Source organism: Toxorhynchites rutilus, chromosome 3 (assembly GCF_029784135.1).
Source record: "Toxorhynchites rutilus septentrionalis strain SRP chromosome 3, ASM2978413v1, whole genome shotgun sequence".
In the NCBI taxonomy this organism is placed as follows: domain Eukaryota; kingdom Metazoa; phylum Arthropoda; class Insecta; order Diptera; family Culicidae; genus Toxorhynchites; species Toxorhynchites rutilus.
In genome coordinates this window covers 238,950,452-238,968,184 of record NC_073746.1, presented here as the reverse complement: position 1 = coordinate 238,968,184, position 17,733 = coordinate 238,950,452, and the positions used below count along the sequence as shown (strand labels likewise).

The 17,733-nt window shown below is 38.5% G+C and overlaps 2 protein-coding genes across 5 annotated transcripts in view; one reads left to right on the top strand and one right to left on the bottom strand.

The window, feature by feature from the left end:
- LOC129778009 (uncharacterized) overlaps positions 1–17,733 on the bottom strand; it is a 74,849-nt gene that overhangs the window by 28,132 nt on the left and 28,984 nt on the right. Inside the window, exons 4-5 of the mRNA XM_055784638.1 lie at positions 11,749–11,837; positions 11,607–11,667 (exon numbers count right to left, since the gene is read on the bottom strand). Of these exons, the coding sequence (XP_055640613.1) occupies positions 11,607–11,667; positions 11,749–11,837 (150 nt within the window). The remainder of the gene's footprint in view (positions 1–11,606; positions 11,668–11,748; positions 11,838–17,733) is intronic.
- The window catches only part of LOC129778007 (RNA-binding protein Musashi homolog 2), a 113,865-nt gene that overhangs the window by 86,485 nt on the left and 9,647 nt on the right, over positions 1–17,733 (top strand). For all 4 annotated transcript variants that reach the window (XM_055784634.1, XM_055784633.1, XM_055784635.1 and 1 more), the window contains 4 exons: positions 11,916–12,041; positions 12,114–12,450; positions 12,516–13,183; positions 15,992–16,330. In XM_055784634.1, coding sequence (XP_055640609.1) covers positions 11,916–12,041; positions 12,114–12,450; positions 12,516–13,183; positions 15,992–16,330 — 1,470 coding nt within the window. The remainder of the gene's footprint in view (positions 1–11,915; positions 12,042–12,113; positions 12,451–12,515; positions 13,184–15,991; positions 16,331–17,733) is intronic.

Below are 17,733 nucleotides of genomic sequence, written 5' to 3'. Positions count from 1 at the left end.
GTATGAGAACAACACTACGAGGAGGGGGTGGAAAGAAAGTGATGTTCGTTTATATGTGTAGTGGTAAGCATTTTTCTCCCGATGAATCGGTATAATTTTCTTGCTGGAGTTCCATCTATGTGCCGTGCCAGAGATTTGCAGTAATCATCCTCCATTCGGAAGCCCAAAGCCCGAAGCTGCCTGAGTGCGAGAACCGCAAGGATTCAAGGGTGATAAGAATAAAGGTGGACTTTTCCGCTCCTACGCATTTGACCTGTATTATCACCTGTTTCCGCCAGTCGCTGTTTGGTGGCGAATGTGCAGAAGCTTTCGCCGAAGCAGCTTTCTTATCAGCTGTGGAACCTGGCGTAAGTGCGCGCCATCTAACGGGTAATAGCACGACCAATTCCTGTGAAAGTTTTCGCCTGTGTATTGGATAAAGCAGACAGTGCGGCTACGTGCGCATGTGCGACATTTTTTTTTCTTTTGCTGAATCTTGTTGGGTGGGGGAAAAGGAACTTGGATCACGTGAGTGATGATGGGTAAGCAATCCCTTCTGAAACCAAAGAACAAGTTGGAAGACTGTCGTCTGAGGCGCATGTTCGAGTTCCTGCTTCACAGAGGGTCTGGGGATTGTTACAGTTTAGAGGGTGATAGATGCTTCAGAGTGCGAATGAATATATTATGGCGAGCGGGAGGTGCTTTTTGCACGTTTTCGGAAATTTGTGAAAATCATATAATTTTTTGGTACATGATACCTGTGAGAGTCATGAGACGCTGTTGATTTCATCATTAACACGCATCCTAATCAAGATATTTCCAAATTTTCTCGAACGATGAGATCTTGACATTCCTTTTTCTTATGAAAAGATTTGCTTGCAGCCTTTATCTTATTTTAAAGTTGAGTCTAGTGTGACAAATCTGGTTTGTTTTTAAAATTGGCTACCAGAGAAACGCAACCTTTTACGATTTTATTTCTCTTGGAAATAAAAATACCTTCGAATCGTCAACATGAATTGATGGAAGAAATACAGTCTAACAGAGTTAAAAGACAAAATGAGGATACGTAGCACTATCTACATTTTCTACTTTTCCGACGTTGACATTGCTGATGGACCGCTTTTAATCACACAAAAGGGTTTCGAATTACATTAGAAAGTGTTTAATATGTTTCCAATGCTTCTTGGTCCACGAGTAGATATTAATTTGTGTTATTAGAAACCGAAACTGAAACTGAAACTGAAACGGCAATTTCTTTCAAAAATAGTGTGAAATAGCTTTATTTTGTTTTTGTGCCATTCATGATTTGAACTGAATATCGTTAAAATTATCACTGCCTTGGTGTGAATACAATCTCTCTGGCAATTTGTGGTTGCTACGACAAAAGAACTGTTTCTTTTCAGAAGCAACCCATTTATCAAGCCGATTTGGCTGTGCAACCGATGACGATCCATATCCTGAACATACCCAAAACGAACAGCATTTCACATGTTATTTTTCAGGTTCCCTGCTGTCTTTCGTTCAGCCATCTTCCGATGTTCTGGATCTTTTCTCATGGCCTTCAAACGTATGGAGATAGCTTCTTGAGCCACGTTCAATTGATCTGTGAATTGTTGTTTCGTTTGGGAGTCATCTTCGTCCGAAATTGCTTGCAGTTCACTGTCCCCGAACTTTTTCAGAGGTTTTCCTCGATTATCACACAAAAATCATCAATTTTAATTTTTTTTTGTACCGCTGGGGTTGTGTTACTAGTGAGTAAAATGTGTACATCTAATCAGGTATCAGACAAAATGCTCATAAAATACCACTACTGATGGTATCAACTCGTTTCGGGAATTTATCATTTTTATAGCATGGCTTGCATACGATTATTATGCGCAGAATTATGTGTTGAATTTAAATTTGATGTAGGACTACGACTTTGATTTCTATATATAATATAGAGAAAGAAAATAGAGCTTACAACGGAAATTTTAAGAAACGCATTCTTCAGTAGTTGTGGCAGTATGCAGTGAATATTCGTAGAATCACGACGGAATCAGAATCAGACGAATAAAAGCGGTAACGACCCACTACCGACCAATGATTCGAACAAGAATAATATCGATAGAATGTCTCGTAATAGGATAATATTTCTGTGACAGCATTAATAATTAAATTTATGTTTCTTTCTACCACCTAAATTCATACAACACATTGGAAGGATATTTAGTTCATATAACAAACGATTATTTTCAAGACAACCATTTGGAGTTATCAAAGTGAACCTAATTTAATTGCAATTTTTTTCAGTCAATCTTGACGTATGATCCTGCTCGTGGCTCTATTTTTCTGAATTTAACAATCAAATTTTTCATTTCTATGAAGCTGGCACAAATCGCCCCCATAGGAATCATAATTTAAGAAATCAAGTCAATATTCTACAGTTAAAACTGAGGTAATGTTTGTATAAAGATAAAATAATAGCTTTGAAATTCAATTATTAATTTTAAATATTTTTTTCTAACAGTCCGATTTTGTATAGGACTCTATTTGTCCAAAAACAATGCCCAATACAGTTTCAGTTAACTTAAAGATTTCTAGTTCTAATTTTGTAAACAAAAGCTCACTAATTTTTTTTGACAAAATAGAAGAGGAATGTTCAAGACACGACCTCGCTATTACCAACCACTTTGAAATTGTTTAGTTCAACTCGCAACACTTCAGAAGGAAGGAAATTTAATAATTAACGCTTCGGTAGTAATTTCTTGTGTGCTTTTGTTGAACTTTCTTATAGCCTTTCGAAAGTCAGTTTGAAAACTAAGAAATAACTCTGCTTTGCTAGCAATATTGAAATAAAACTTGCAACTGACATATTTTATACTCTTGCCCAATGTGGTATAAAAATTGTTATTCGGGACAATGGAAAAGCTTACGATTTCTCTCAATTTAAACCATTTACTGGCCAAAGAATCATGATGTATAGCATATCGAACAAATCCTATATATTTTTTTTATTCCATTGCTATGTCAATTATTAGAATACCCCCGTTGTACGAATAGTTATTTTGAAGCGACCCTAATTCCTCCATATATGTATGTAGAGATGCTTGGCGAATACCTCGCCAAACCATTCTTCATATTTCATTGAAGCACACTTGCGCTTTGTCGTCAAGATCCAAAAGTGCATCACTGCCACTCGGTTCGTGGCAGTTCAACACACACGGGACATTTTTTGATTACTCGGGCATAATTATTGATCGGCAGATATAGCAGGGTAACTCCAAGCGCCTCCCCAGAAATTCGAAGGTAGAAGAATTAGCTTGTAGAATTAATTTCGGAAAAATAAAAGACTCGAGAGTTGCACGCTAACAGGATTGGTCGAGTTTTAGTTGTATGAAAGAAAGCCAAGACCGTTCAGGCAACGCTACAATTGGTGACAGCGGTGGGATGATGTCCAAGTGGGGACAGCACCCATCGTGGTGTTTGCTTTCCTTTAAGATAATCTGGAAATCGGAAAGGATCCCTAGTTCAGAAAATGTGCGAGGACAGATAGTGTAGTGAAAGAAGAAAAAAAATCGAAAAAATATGAATCAGCATAATGCGGTACAATAAGTGACGTTCGAAAATGAACATACCGTAGTGAAAACAAAATGTGGGGAATTATTAGTATAGTTGAGCCAAGAAAAACCATCCCCCTGTGGTAGTGATCTCCAAAGAATTCCGGTAATGAATTGCTTGTTTCGGATCGATCGAACAATAAGGATATGCTGTCGAGCATATACAGCAAAGTGGAAAGCACGTTGAAGAAAAATGATTCCCGCACGGAGTCGGTTGGAGAAGCTCATTTGGTTGAGCCATCGTTGTCTGCTGAGAAGTTTGATTCACGATTCATGTTTTCGCTGGACTGTGGCCCCGAGATGTCTATGTACATCGGATCGAATGTGGTAAACTATCCGTTGGTCAAAGGAGGAAGACAGGAACAAACGTCAGTTCTCGGAGGAGCAAATGTGAGTCGGACAGACAGTAATCTCACTGCGATACGGATCTAACAAGGTGACAATCTAGAGGAGCACTAATTTCGGTAATACTAGACATAGGAGCTATATGATATTCCATCAATTTTCCCATAAAGCATTAAAATAAAAAAATTATAAAAATAAATTTATAATTTATAATTAATTCATCAAGGGAAATAATCGTATTAGATGCGAGGCAGTTATTTTTGTGTCAATATTTAGACGATTGTAATATTTGGAAAATATTCAAAGTTAACATGAAGTATCTAAATCGGTTTCCTCGTTCCATGATCTTTTATTATGTACTGAGAATCCAACACTAAAATAAATAGAATAGCAACCATGTGTGGAAACCGGATAATGAATTCTAGTAAATTATGTAAAACAAATAATGTGAGACCGATTTAAATCTAGCAAATCGTTGGTTCAAAGTGTAAAAAAACAGATGTAATATATGAAAAATTTATATAAAAGCTAGACTACAATAAACGAAAAAACACTTGTTGGCGACTGCAAACTATTTCATTGTAACAAATTAGAACAGCAGTGAGAAAATGAATAGGACCAATTATTTTGTGGAAAGAAAAAGCTTTTTCCTAATCAATTCAAATCAACTGTTGGAAGGATAATAAATTTTTAAATAAATTAGGAGATTTTTAGAATAAAAGCGATAAAATGTGTGTGAAAGGAAACTATGCACCTAGAAGAAAGTTGTACGATCTAATTCTTCTAATGCTTCAAGAATGTAATACACAGACTGAATTAATTTAGCAGAGAAATTTGAACCCGGCATCAAAATATGAATCAAAGAAGGGATAATTATTATTTAACAATATTCCGTCAATTCTGTGAAGACTGCTTATTCTGTTTAGAAAGACACAATCATATCTTCCATACCTTAATTGTATGAACAGAGAAATATGGGGAAATGTACTTGTCGATAATTTGAATAGGTGTGATTCTAAACTTTACATACACACTCTGAAGTGGGATTTTAACAAAAAGTGAAAGATTGAGCCATATATGTCTACAGCCAATCTTTAACAAGAATGAGTCCATCAATCGCAATAATAGCTTTTGAATGTACCGAAGGGCTGGAAAACCAGGAATGAGTTCCTGTAAGGGCATATATTCTAATACTTACTTGAAGGTTCATAGCAACTAGAAATGTGGGAATTCAAAATTCTAAGAAATATATATAAAGGAAAGAAAATAATGAGAGAAGAACTTACACCCTTAAATTATATAATGACGGAAATGAAAAATTAAATAAGAGAAACAAATATATAAACAATGAAAAATTATGAAAAAAAGAATTGTTTTTTGATTATGCTGTAAAAGCTCAATAACGATAATTGATAAGACATTTTGGGAAACTTTTAGGAGATATGGTCATTTCAGTTTCAATTTAGAATAGTTTAATTAGTTGGGGAGTTGGGGGAGTATGTTTTGTTTTAATTACAACAAAAAAAAATCATTTAAGTTCCTATAACATAAAATTAAAAATCAAAAATCAAATACATTTATCCAATTATTACATTATTTCTTCAAGATTATTACAAGCTCTGTAAGTAAGGGGGGATGAACCGACCCTAATTACTCCATATATGTATGTAGAGATGCTTGGAGAATACCTCGCCAAACCATTCTTCATATTTTATTGAAACACACATGCGCTTTGTCGTCAAGATCCAAAAGTGCATCACCCTTGTCGAAAATCGAACACTTCTCTAATTACATTATGTTGTTACCGAGTCTACATTTTTTTACGTACATCAATTTTGTTATTTTTGTGCGAGTGAAACAAATCTCAAGTTTCCACTCGGTTCATGGCAGTTCAAAACACACGGGACATTTTTTGATTACTCGGCGCATAATTATTTATCGGCAGATATAGCGGGGTAACTCCAAGCGCCTCCCCAGAAATTCGAAGGTAGAAGAATTAGTTTGAAGAATTAATTTCGGAAAAATAAAAGACTCGAGAGTTGCACGCTAACAGGATTGGTCGAGTTTTAGTTGTATGAAAGAAAGCCAAGACCGTTCAGGCAACGCTACAATTTACGTTGAAACTATTTCATAAAAACGTGACATATTTTCTGATGAAAGAAAGATGAAATGAAAGACGTAGTTCTACGTCTAAATTTTTTCATTAAAACAGGTCATAGGTCAAATGAAACATAAATTTCTGCATTACTCGATAATTAATCAAGCAAATTAAACCAAATTATGCATATGGAGGTTTTAGGGTGCAATAAATGTTTCTATGATAGTTAGACACTCCACCCCCCTCTCTAAGGGATGAACGTAATACGTAGTCGTAATCTCAATTATCAGCACGATCTGTCATTTAGTTTGTCTACAGCGTCACTAAAAATAAGCTATCTTTTTTTTTGTCCGGCGACTTTTGATATGGATATTTCTATTGGTCAAAGATATTGGGTGAATTTTTGTGTTACAAACAAAACAGCTCAATTTTCTTCAAAAATTTCTTCGCTGCGTGAGCTGAAGGCAGTTCCTGAATACAGCTATAAAAAGTGTTTCGATGACTGGATTGTTCATTTGAAAGAGTGTACTGCTTCAGAAGGGGCCTATTTTGATGGCGATGATATAAATTTAGATGGTAAACAAAGCATTTTCTTTAAAAACATAAATTCCCGGTAGATATTTGACAATGTATTGCTGAATAAAATAATTTCGCAGTTCTACGTCGCGGTCGTATTCTGAACACAAACACCTATTTTTGCATTTGGGATTGGTTTTTCAAGCTGTCCTAACCCCAAATGCCATTCAATGTGTTCTTTGTGCAATTTTGTTGGTGTGGGTCAATTAAGGAGAGAAGCTACGACGTGTAAATTTTAACCAAGCACAAACTTTGGGATTGGTTTCCAAAGCTGACTCGAATTGATCTGCGTGAAGAATCGAATTAAGAAAATCGAAGATGTGGGTGAAGGATAGATAAGATGCAAGAAAATACGGTAAATTTCATAAAACATCCCAATAGGAAGTATCCCGTGTCGGGTACACGTACAGATCATTGGAGACAGCAACATCCCAATTTCGAGAACACTTGTAATACTAACCTCGAACCGACCGCGAGTGATCGTTTACTTATTACTAACATAGATAATAAGAAAAACTGTCAAAATATTGAACCCCCGGCCCCGTCAGGCTAACGCCATATGAGCCTTGATAAAAATATATATTTTGGAAAAAAATATGTGGCTCTAAACTTTTGATGAAACGGGTAATTGTTTGGCCGTGCCTTTGCGCTTTTCACCGACATATAGTGATGCAATATTTCTTAAAAGTAATTCATGAGGCAGACATAATTATTTTTGATAAGTAAAAATACGTACATATATTTAATTGTAGGATAACGTTTTTAATATTCAAGATGACCAAAAACAAAACTGACTCATAAATAACATAAATGTGACTCCGGCCGTCAATGTGTTGAGCCACATTTCTTTCTGGGGATATCTAGCCAAATTTAATTACGAATACTTGTGTTTTGTAAATGGTATTTTTCCAGAGGCAAAAAAAAATTTTTGGTTCGTCACTTTACTTCCATTTTTGGAAGAATGTCGGAAGTGAGAATCGAACTCGTGACTCGCGTATGAGGTACGGATGTTACCACCAGGGCTCGGTCAAGTCATATTCAACTGAGGATAATCAGGGGACTATGAAGAAATTCGCCTTTGTATTCAATTGGAACTGAGTTTTGGATACTTCCAGCGGTTTCTCCGTCAAAATGACTCAACAGATAACTGATAACTGTCTAAGTTCGTTGGTTTGAGTTCACGGTGGGTAAACAATGCCCTTATGGGATACCTACTTTTTTGCATCAGAAATCAAGTTTTCGTTTCACTTTTTATTGACGTTAAAATAAGATTGTGTACGCGGGTAACAAGATTCATGTCGAAGGAGGCAGTGTGGATTTAGGTTGAATGAAGAACTAGATTTGTATTTTCATTGGTCACGTCCATTAGAAAAAATATTTGCAAGAATAGTTCATCAGTCATCCTCGCTTTTAACGCTCGTCAATTGATTTCTAGTCTATTCAAGGCATGTCGACGGCAAATCTACTGAGAGGAGAGTCGATTTTCATTTTTCATCTTCGAAGATTTCGGTCCCTGATTCCGCTATGCCAGATCGCCTCCAACAGGGTAAAAGAGATGTAAATTCTAATGCTTGAAGTAATGTAATTTCGGCTAAATGCAGAACTAATTAGAAGAAAATCTAAAAACGAACTATCATTGCTTCGACTAATGTTGGGATAGTGTTTCGATTTGTAAATCTGAGAGTATTCGATTCTACGTGATTCAAAATATTTGACGAAATAGCAATCTGATTAATACCTTTAGGATGCTATTCTATAATTGTTGAAACGCCTTAGAAACCAAATTAAAGTTTTACGTCGGTAAAAACTTGTGTATTTAAACAAATTGGCAGTATAAAACAAGAAAATAAAGTCATTTGGAACTGTTAACATAAAAGTAAAGATATCGAACAAAAAACTTCAGCAAACCAACCTAACGGTGCTGGGCACACCTATCATCATTTCGCCATCCTGGTGCTGGGAATGTACACGTGTACATAGTCGAGGGGCTTTTTCGCCGCGAGACCAATCGGTGAGCTCATCCTGGCATCCCTTTAATAGCCATTTGATATTTCCATCCCCTGTTATGTTTAATCTATAAATAAAAAATAGGGCGGAAGAGGAGGATAACGGCGGAGTGTGTATGGTGCCGAGGGGGATGGTATAAAAAGAACTCTGCCGTTGCCCTTACCATTTGTTTCCCAAGAACACTGTCGCAAACACACATACAGAGTGAGAGTAGACGTACGCATTATACGCAGGGATAAGTTTGGCGAGATGAAGTATTTTAGCATTGTACATCGAGAAAATCGAGATTGGGCTGGGATTATATATTCTGTAGCACAGGCAGAACTCGCTGGGGTTTTCTGTAACGGCGGTGTGGGGATACAGAGAAGAGGATTCTCGCCAGGGCGGCATTATGTTGTTCGTGTATTGATACACACACACACACACACACACGTACGCTCTCCCTGGGTGTGTTCGTGATAGTGTTGCTTTTAATGATTAAATTCAAATTTAATTTTCAAATTTTCTCTGTTGATGCTTCCTGCAAAACTCCAGACGTTGAATGCGGCTTCTGTTCGATGATTTTTTGCCCCTTTCGCCCATGTGGGTGGTTTTTTCGTAAAGACAATTAATGGTCATCGTTCTGTATGACGATGGTGTTCGGTTGAAAGAATGCTCTCATATCGTTCAAACCATTGCTAGAGTTTCCACGAATTGAAAACGGGACACCGTCAGTCAGAATTTCACTGTGCTCAAAATGGCGCTATGAAAAATCAATAACCGGTGTGCCATTCTTAGAGTCGGGTCAAGTTTACTGCAACAGATTAGTTCTTTCGATGAGTATGGTAGAGACATTTTAAATTGATGTACCGAAGCTTTTTTTCTTCCCGATTTCGAACAGCCGCTTCTGGTTGAATGTGGTATTTACATATGAAATGGAACATTTGTAGGAGATGCGTAGAATTTGCTCATTGCCGGTCGCCATCTTGAATCAATCACTGCTGGTTGACTTTGATATGCGTTCTTGGTGGAAAATACTTCATTAATCCAAAGGGAGTAGGTTCCAGCTACCATTACTTTATGTAATCCAAACTCCAAAAGCTATTCCATGAAATCCACACTCAAAAAAAGGTTTTGAGAACAATTTTACTGGATGGATTTCCGAACAGGTCCAGAGTTTTGAAAGCACAGAATCCTGAAGATTTATCGATGTGACGGCTAGAATCAATGTAAATGTCCCGAAACAACAGTAAGCTAAAATAAGTACTGCTGTGACAGGACAATATAATCGTTTTCTAGCAAACGAGGGAACTCTCAAGACATCCACCGGGATCAACCGTTGCTGGAAATTCATAGTCGCTTTCATTTTCACACTGTCTCTTGTTGGAGAGAAATAACACATTCACCATCAAGGGCGTGACTAAAATCGATTTTACAATTGCTATTACTAAGTTGAACACCTGAACACTACTTTGCGTTTAATTATTCCGTGGAATTGCAGTTGAAATGGCAATTCATGGATGTTTTCCACCCTCGATCCTCAAAATGTACCAGACCCTGTGAGTCCACCCTGATAGGTATCCACTAAGGGTAGAATCAGAGCAATTTTTGGGCCAAGAGTGAGGAGCGAACGTATGAACACTTCGAGTCTACTGAAACGACTAGGGATGGTTCCCTTTATCCGGCTGATTTCCCGGTGGTGTCATGACAACACGTTCAAGAGTCTATCCGAGACGTACGCATACAGTGAAACAGCACTTGCACTGAGCATGCGTCCTCACCGGAGGACAGGATCGCTTCGGCAAGGATAGTCCTGTTTATGCTTTCGCACCCTCCCGTGTTGCGTGCGTGTTGTGTGGTGAAAGTTCTATGCAAAGGTTGCCAGCACACAACAGGGCGCAGAATTAGGGTCATCGTGACAATTCGGTCACCCTAGATGTACGTAAATCATGTACGATCGATATGAATCCATTCATCCCTCCTGCGTGAAGAAAAACCTCTCTAGGAGGCGCCCCTGCTAGGGAAATTTTCAACAACAAAAAAATAACACTAATGGGATATCTTGAGCTTTGCTCAACACAGAGCGGCATATAGGACGAGCCTAAAAATCGATTTTCGAAGCGAATGAGGGCGCACACTCGTGCACCATCTCGCGCTAGTAGTGGTAACACTCGATTCGGCGCGCAGACGGTGGGAAAATTCCCGGCTCGCCGAAACGTGGGGATAACCTGCCATCATTTGATTATCCCATTGCTGCCGCCTTTACAGGCGCAGATTCGCTGAAGAACAAAATTTGGGAACAGTGCAATAGATCAACCCGAATTACGATTCCCGGGTGGGCGGGTATACCGGAAAGGGGACTATCGTAACCCGGGACGGTTTAGAACAATTAGTTCTTGGAGAAAACATTTCCGTTAATCATTTTTTTTACGTTTGCTATATCAATTTCTTTCCGGTGGATCGATAACGATAGCTTCGCACACGTACACATGCGAAACAAGTTCGATGTCCTTTGCCGTGTGTAACGGATCCACCTTAATTGGCTTGAATGGCGGTTTACCTTCGATCAATGAGAGAACACGATTAATTCTGTTTGCAACAGTTTGTTTGGAAGAGGATCTACCCATCCACCTTATTAAAATATTTTACTTTTTTTCTCTCGGAACGAATAACAATTTCTCACGCTACACCGAACGCAAGCTAGATGGGCGCGGTGACCTCAATTTTTACAAGCAACAGTATGCCACCTCAGAGTGGACACTATTGCTTCATTTCCACGAACGCTATCTATACATGCAATCTTTGAGGCGCAATTCAATGCGAGCCATTGTTGTTTGATGGTATTTCGTTTTTGTCTCTTCGCAAAGGATTCGAAAGGATTCTAGGGAAGCACAGGGTAAAAGAAAAACACTTTTTGTTGATATATGTAGCGTTCCACCATGAGGGTTATTATGTCTGACGTACATTTAAGTTGGAAAATTAATTTTGATGTGCTCTGCATCGCTTTGCTGAATATGACTTACCTTTAGTTGTTTGGGGTTCATAACGTCCATTGTATCCCATTCGTAAACTTTTCTGTTGAAACTAAAAAAAAGGAGAAAAAAAAACAAATCAACAATTCGTTCGTTTATGGTAGCTAGTCAAAATTCTTTCTGTACCACCCACCTCACATCTGGTCGCGTGAACGCTGCGTACGTACTATATACAACGACACCTGCCACGGCAGCCCCAATGATCACGACCAGTGGGAGAACCTGAAATTGAAACAAGAAAAAAAAAACTAGAATATTCCCACATAACTAACATTCGCTTTCTTTCGTCTGGTTTTGCAGTGCCGGTACTTTGGACACAAGTGGGTTGCTCGAGCATGACCTACACAACGCATTGGTGCCAATCAAAACCGCGAGTCTTCTCACACCACAGGCTGCCGCAGCGGCAGTTGCTGCACAACAGAACAGGTGAGTTTTTGATTCTCCCCTCACTAGCGAAACTGAATGTTACTCAAAATCGTGACTCTTTTTTGGAAACAGAGATCAACAGCAACAGCAGCAGCAACAACAGCAACAACAACAGCAGCAGCAGCAACAACAACAACAGCAACAGCAGGAACAGATAGTGCATTCCAACAACCAGCTCACACTTGTCAGCAATGCCGCTACGAACACTTCCAACTGTTTGACCAAAGCCGGCTCCACTAACGGTAGTTCATCTGGACGTTCCACTCCGAACAGCAACAGCGATCCGGCACCCGGAAAACTGTTTGTCGGTGGACTCAGCTGGCAAACGTCGTCGGAAAAACTGAGCGAGTACTTCGGAATGTTTGGAAAAGTGACTGACGTGCTCATCATGAAGGACCCAATCACACAGGTAGGATTGGTTGCCCTGTCCAATATCCCACTACAATCCCAATTCAATCAAATTTCTTCCCCCAGCGGAGCAGAGGTTTTGGATTCATCACATTCCAGGAACCGAACAGCGTAGACAATGTTCTCAAAGTGCCAATCCACACACTGGATGGGAAAAAAATCGATCCCAAACATGCAACGCCAAAGAATCGACCGAAAACTCAGTCGAACAAGACGAAGAAAATTTTCGTGGGAGGCGTTTCACAAGACACTTCGGCCGAGGAAGTTAAACAGTACTTCAGCCAGTTTGGGAAAGTCGAAGAGACGGTAATGCTCATGGATCAGCAAACCAAACGCCACCGTGGGTTCGGGTTTGTGACGTTCGAACACGAGGATGTGGTGGATCGGGTGTGCGAGATTCACTTTCACACCATCAAAAACAAGAAGGTGGAATGCAAAAAAGCTCAACCAAAGGAAGCTGTCACACCTACTGCCCAGCAATTGCTGCAGAAGAGAATTATTTTGGGAAATCTAGGTCTACCCATTGCGACACCAACCACAGCTCGTCTCGTTGGAGCGGCACAGGCAGCAGCTGCTGCTGCCGGCACTTCTCCGTTGGTAAGTCAGTTGGCCAATCCGTTGATGGTGCAAGCGCATGCCCATGCACAGGCCCAAGCAGCAGCAGCAGCGATGCAGGTCCAGAATGGCTTCGGAAAGATGTTCACTACATATCCACCCACGCTGCACAGTTTCAGGTTAGTGTGTGATACCTTGCCAAATCGTGTTAGGAGTTGGCAGCACCATCTCATATTGCAGTTGAACGTTGTGGGTGTAGAGAAATTGGTCATTTAAACTACTTTGCATAATTGAAATCTCCAAAAACAAACTGACTACTTTTTTAAAAGGGACAAAGTTTTTTTTTCTTAACACATTAAGTCTTCTTCTTCTTCTTTTTGGCTTTAAGAGGGTTTAAACTTTTCAGTTCATTCGCCTCTAGACACATTAAGTCGTGTGGTCGTTTCGGTGCAAATTTGAACGCTTCATTTGTTTTATTCCACGAATAAGATCGTTTCCTTTGATATGGATGAGACGAAGGCGAGCCATCGGTAGGCCTTGTTAGATTCTTGACAAACCAAGGATTTAACCTTCAAGTGTAGAAAACATGGGTTATTTCATGATCCATTCGTAACAGACGGAACGCAAAACACGAGAAACCTTGTGAGCGTCCGCAATGTGTTAATCGTGTCGTAGGACTACGTCTAGTAGGAATATATGAGGGATAAAATGATAATCTAAACACTGAACAAGTAGGAAAAAATGAAAGATGAAAGGCTTATAATTCGAGCATTTCTTAATAGATCGCAAAGATGTTTGCATCAATCGATAGGAAATATTTCTACGCATCTATCACAATGAATAAAATTTTATTTTATTTTTCTTTAGATAAACAATTTAATTATTATGAAATGTCGAAGATTGTCTAAAGGCGTTAAACACATTCAATTTGATATGTTTTGATTGGCTCGAATTATGCTCCTCATATATTACCGACCAAAAGAAGCAACCAGAGTAACAGCGGTACACGGTTTCCCTAACACAAACATCTAAATCAAGAAGTCTGGGGAAATCGACATTGGAATCGAAAAAGTTATTATTTGGACTAAGAAAAACAGATTGCCATTGGAAAGACAGTTTCTGTTGCGAGAATTACGTAAAAATATTTTAGAGAGAAATGTTAATTTTTAATTTTTGCTTTGTTGCATATTATGTACATTATAGTGCCAATGAATGTATGGGAAAAAAGTGACTTCGAATTTCCGAAAGGACTTCTTGCAAAATGTTGATTCCTGTGAAAAAATACCCTATGCAAAATTTCAGCTCAATCGGACTTTATTTACTAGTATCACACAGCCATCACAGTTTCAGTTTTTTGAAAACAGCAATATACCCAAGGGATATTATTAAAAATCGTATTTCTGAATTTAGATGACAGAACAAATCGAGATGACAGTAGATCTCGACGTTTAATGAAGTTTAAAGACATTTGGCATCATCTTTTTTTTTCAAAATTCCGATTTCATGCACTCTCCCCTTGGGTGATTTGATGGTTTTCGGAAGACTCAAACTTTGGCGTTAACTCCTCCGTTCAAGTTTTTTTATGATTCGTTTATCCTGAAAATTCGGTTATTCGGAGTGAAAATAAAATCAACATTCCGGATAATTGAGTCCGACCTGCATATGCTTGCTAATTATTGACCCGATAAACTTGTTTCAATAGCTCAAAAATAGATTTGAAAAAGACTATTAAAATCGGTTTATAAGCGGGTGCCCGCACAAAAATCCGCGTAATTATAATTGTGAAACTAGTGTAGAACGTTCTCGTTCGCCCACTAAACCACTATTACTCTATTCTACTGCAGATCTGATCGGAGCCTAGTTAACCCTTTCATTACGGCAGTGTGCTCCGCCGAAGTGCTACCCCTGTACGGAGCACTGCGCCGAAAAGTATGCATATCGCACTGGTGTGATCGATGTGCAGTATAACCCTGAAGTCGTCTATAGACGACACTCGTAGACACAGGTCGTCGTGCGGATGTCGTCTACAGACGACGCTCGTAACGAGAGGGTTTAAAATGAATTATCGATGATAATTGGATAGATTGATAGAGAATATTTCACCATATCAAAGAGACCGCATTGTTTGACAAAAGCAACAGTGCTAATTTGAATGTTCACGAAAGCTTCCAGTGGATTGATGCGGAAGCTTACATGGGTACCGTTAGATGAGTTACATCCATTGGTATTTTTTATGAAAAATTCTACAATTTCCTACTTTCATTCATTGATTAAAATTTCGTAGCTATTATAGTTTTTGAGTTACCGTTCTGAATCGTATTTCGGACAACATCATATTTCGGACACTTTTTTCTAATATCTTGAAATGTCTAATGCACTGATGATATAACTATAAAATTAATATCACAATTGATTCTTTAGAGTAATCCCTTGGTTTCACTATCACTTCATTTGAGAATTATATTTGAATTATTAAACAGTAGGAAAAAATCCATCCAAAATTCAAAATCCACTCATTATCGTTTGTGTTTGACGTTTGCTTAGCGTGAGCACGTCGAATTTAACCCTTCATCAATATTTAAATTTCTCGCGTGCTTCATCAGTTCTCATCATCGTTATCAGGTTACTGTGATTGCTTCGTAAGTGTTTCGTATTTGACTATAAAATATAATCAAGTGTAATGTAATTTTCGTTCAAAAAATTACAAAATAAACTGTCCGAAATTTGAATTCAATCTGTCCGAAATTTGATTTTTTTATAAATAGTGTCCGAAGTTTGATTCGATCTTTTTCGAAAAGTAGTCTAATTCTTTTTTGGAGATTTCAAGTATGCAAAGTGGCTGAAATGACCAATATCCTTACACCCACAAAGTTTCCTGCAATCCGAGATGATGCTGCCAATGACCAGTCGAGTTGGAATGACATTCGTCGTTCTTGGTGGGCTAGTAAAGAAGATCTTTTGAATAAATTTGATTAAATCTCCAACAGATACGCGCCGTACCCAATGCCGTCAGCTGCCGCCCATGCAGCTAATGCAGCGGCTGCGGCTGCAAATGCAGGTAACCCACAAGCGAACGCTTACAGTGCGCAAGCCGCCGCTAGCCAACAACATCACCACGCGCAGTCGATGGCGGGAGCCACTGCCCAATCTGCCACTGGAGCCATGGGTACTGGTCAACCTCAGCAAGCCGCTCCGGGAGCTACTCATCAGCTGGTTCCCACTGGGCTGACAACCGCCGGTAATCCCTATCAGGGTTACAGCCTGGCCAATGTCGACATGTCCGGCTTCCAGGGCGTGGACTGGGGTTCGATGTATGGCATGGGAATGTATGTATAATTTTCTACTTCCCCCCTTTTAATATGTTCTTAGTGCTTTCTCACCGAGCAACTACGAAAGACATGTTTAACAATATTGGTTCACTGTTTTTTATGTATGGGACAGAAGTAACACTTTGCAAAAGTGAAGCAAATTTTAGCGTCAGAAATTAGACAAACCACGATCTTAGTCTAACGTTTGTCAGCAAGAAAAGACACGTTACATATCGAAATAAAAAAAACAATGTCAGATAGTCTGTACAAAACCGTGAAATCAATACTAAGCTTCTGAAATAGCAGAAATAACTCGATTTTAAATTTTTTTTTCGTATTGTTACAATAATTTAACCCTACATAATAGTTGTTTGTAAACAAATTGCTCTTGTCCATTCCAAAAAACAAACGCTACTTAAAAACCTATCATCTTTCTGGTAGCATCTACCGCCAAGTATAGTTCGTTTCCTTCTCACTATTTGTTTCTAGTAGCGATTTGATGATATACGGTAGTATGCAGTGGAATAACTGGAACACTATGGGTGTGTAAAGATATGGTGGGATGGGATGTAATACGATTACAGCGGTTGTTTGGTGAACGGCACCATGATGAATAGCTTATAGTAATTATAAAAACAGAGAAACAGAGAGAGAAAGAGATGCAACACTCATTATAATGATAGTTTTATTCGAAGCTACAGCGAGATATGGCTGTAATATAACCGCCAAACCCCTAATTATTATGTACGTTTTTGTAGTTGTTTCGTTAAGTTATAGATCTCGTGTTAAAAGCCCTTCTTAGTCTCTTTTTACTTTCATCGTAGCATTGCGATCAATCTATTGATATTTTGCGTCCATTTTTTCTGTTACAAAATGGCTCATACAATACACGTATCATTTTGTATTAATTGGATTAGCCCAGAGACTTTAGTAGACTAGCCCACCTCAAAATTTCCCTTTCGATTTTTTTCGACTAGTCTACGGTTACAAACTGCAGCGAGCATCTAATTATCTCAGTATTTCGTTGAAGCATGTAGCTGAAATATAGTACAACTAATGAAGAACAACCGGAACGATTTTCCATAGTCTCATTCTATAGCCTACATGTGATGGTTTGGTGTATTTGTGTGTTTACGTTCAAACATGTAAATTATTTACTTTTTAGGTGCCTTCATTTTCATCAGTACACACACATACACACACGCGGTCATTCACTACTAAATAACACTTCGTTCAGAATGGATTGCATGAATTAATAATATTATGTGTACCTATATACATCAGAATCCAATTTGAACGATACAATTTCACAATGGCCATGTCATTTGCTTATTCGTATAGTTTTGTGTATAATTTGAGTGAATTGTGTATAGCATAAACAAACAACTGAGTTTTATTTAGCACTGAAACTGATAAGTATA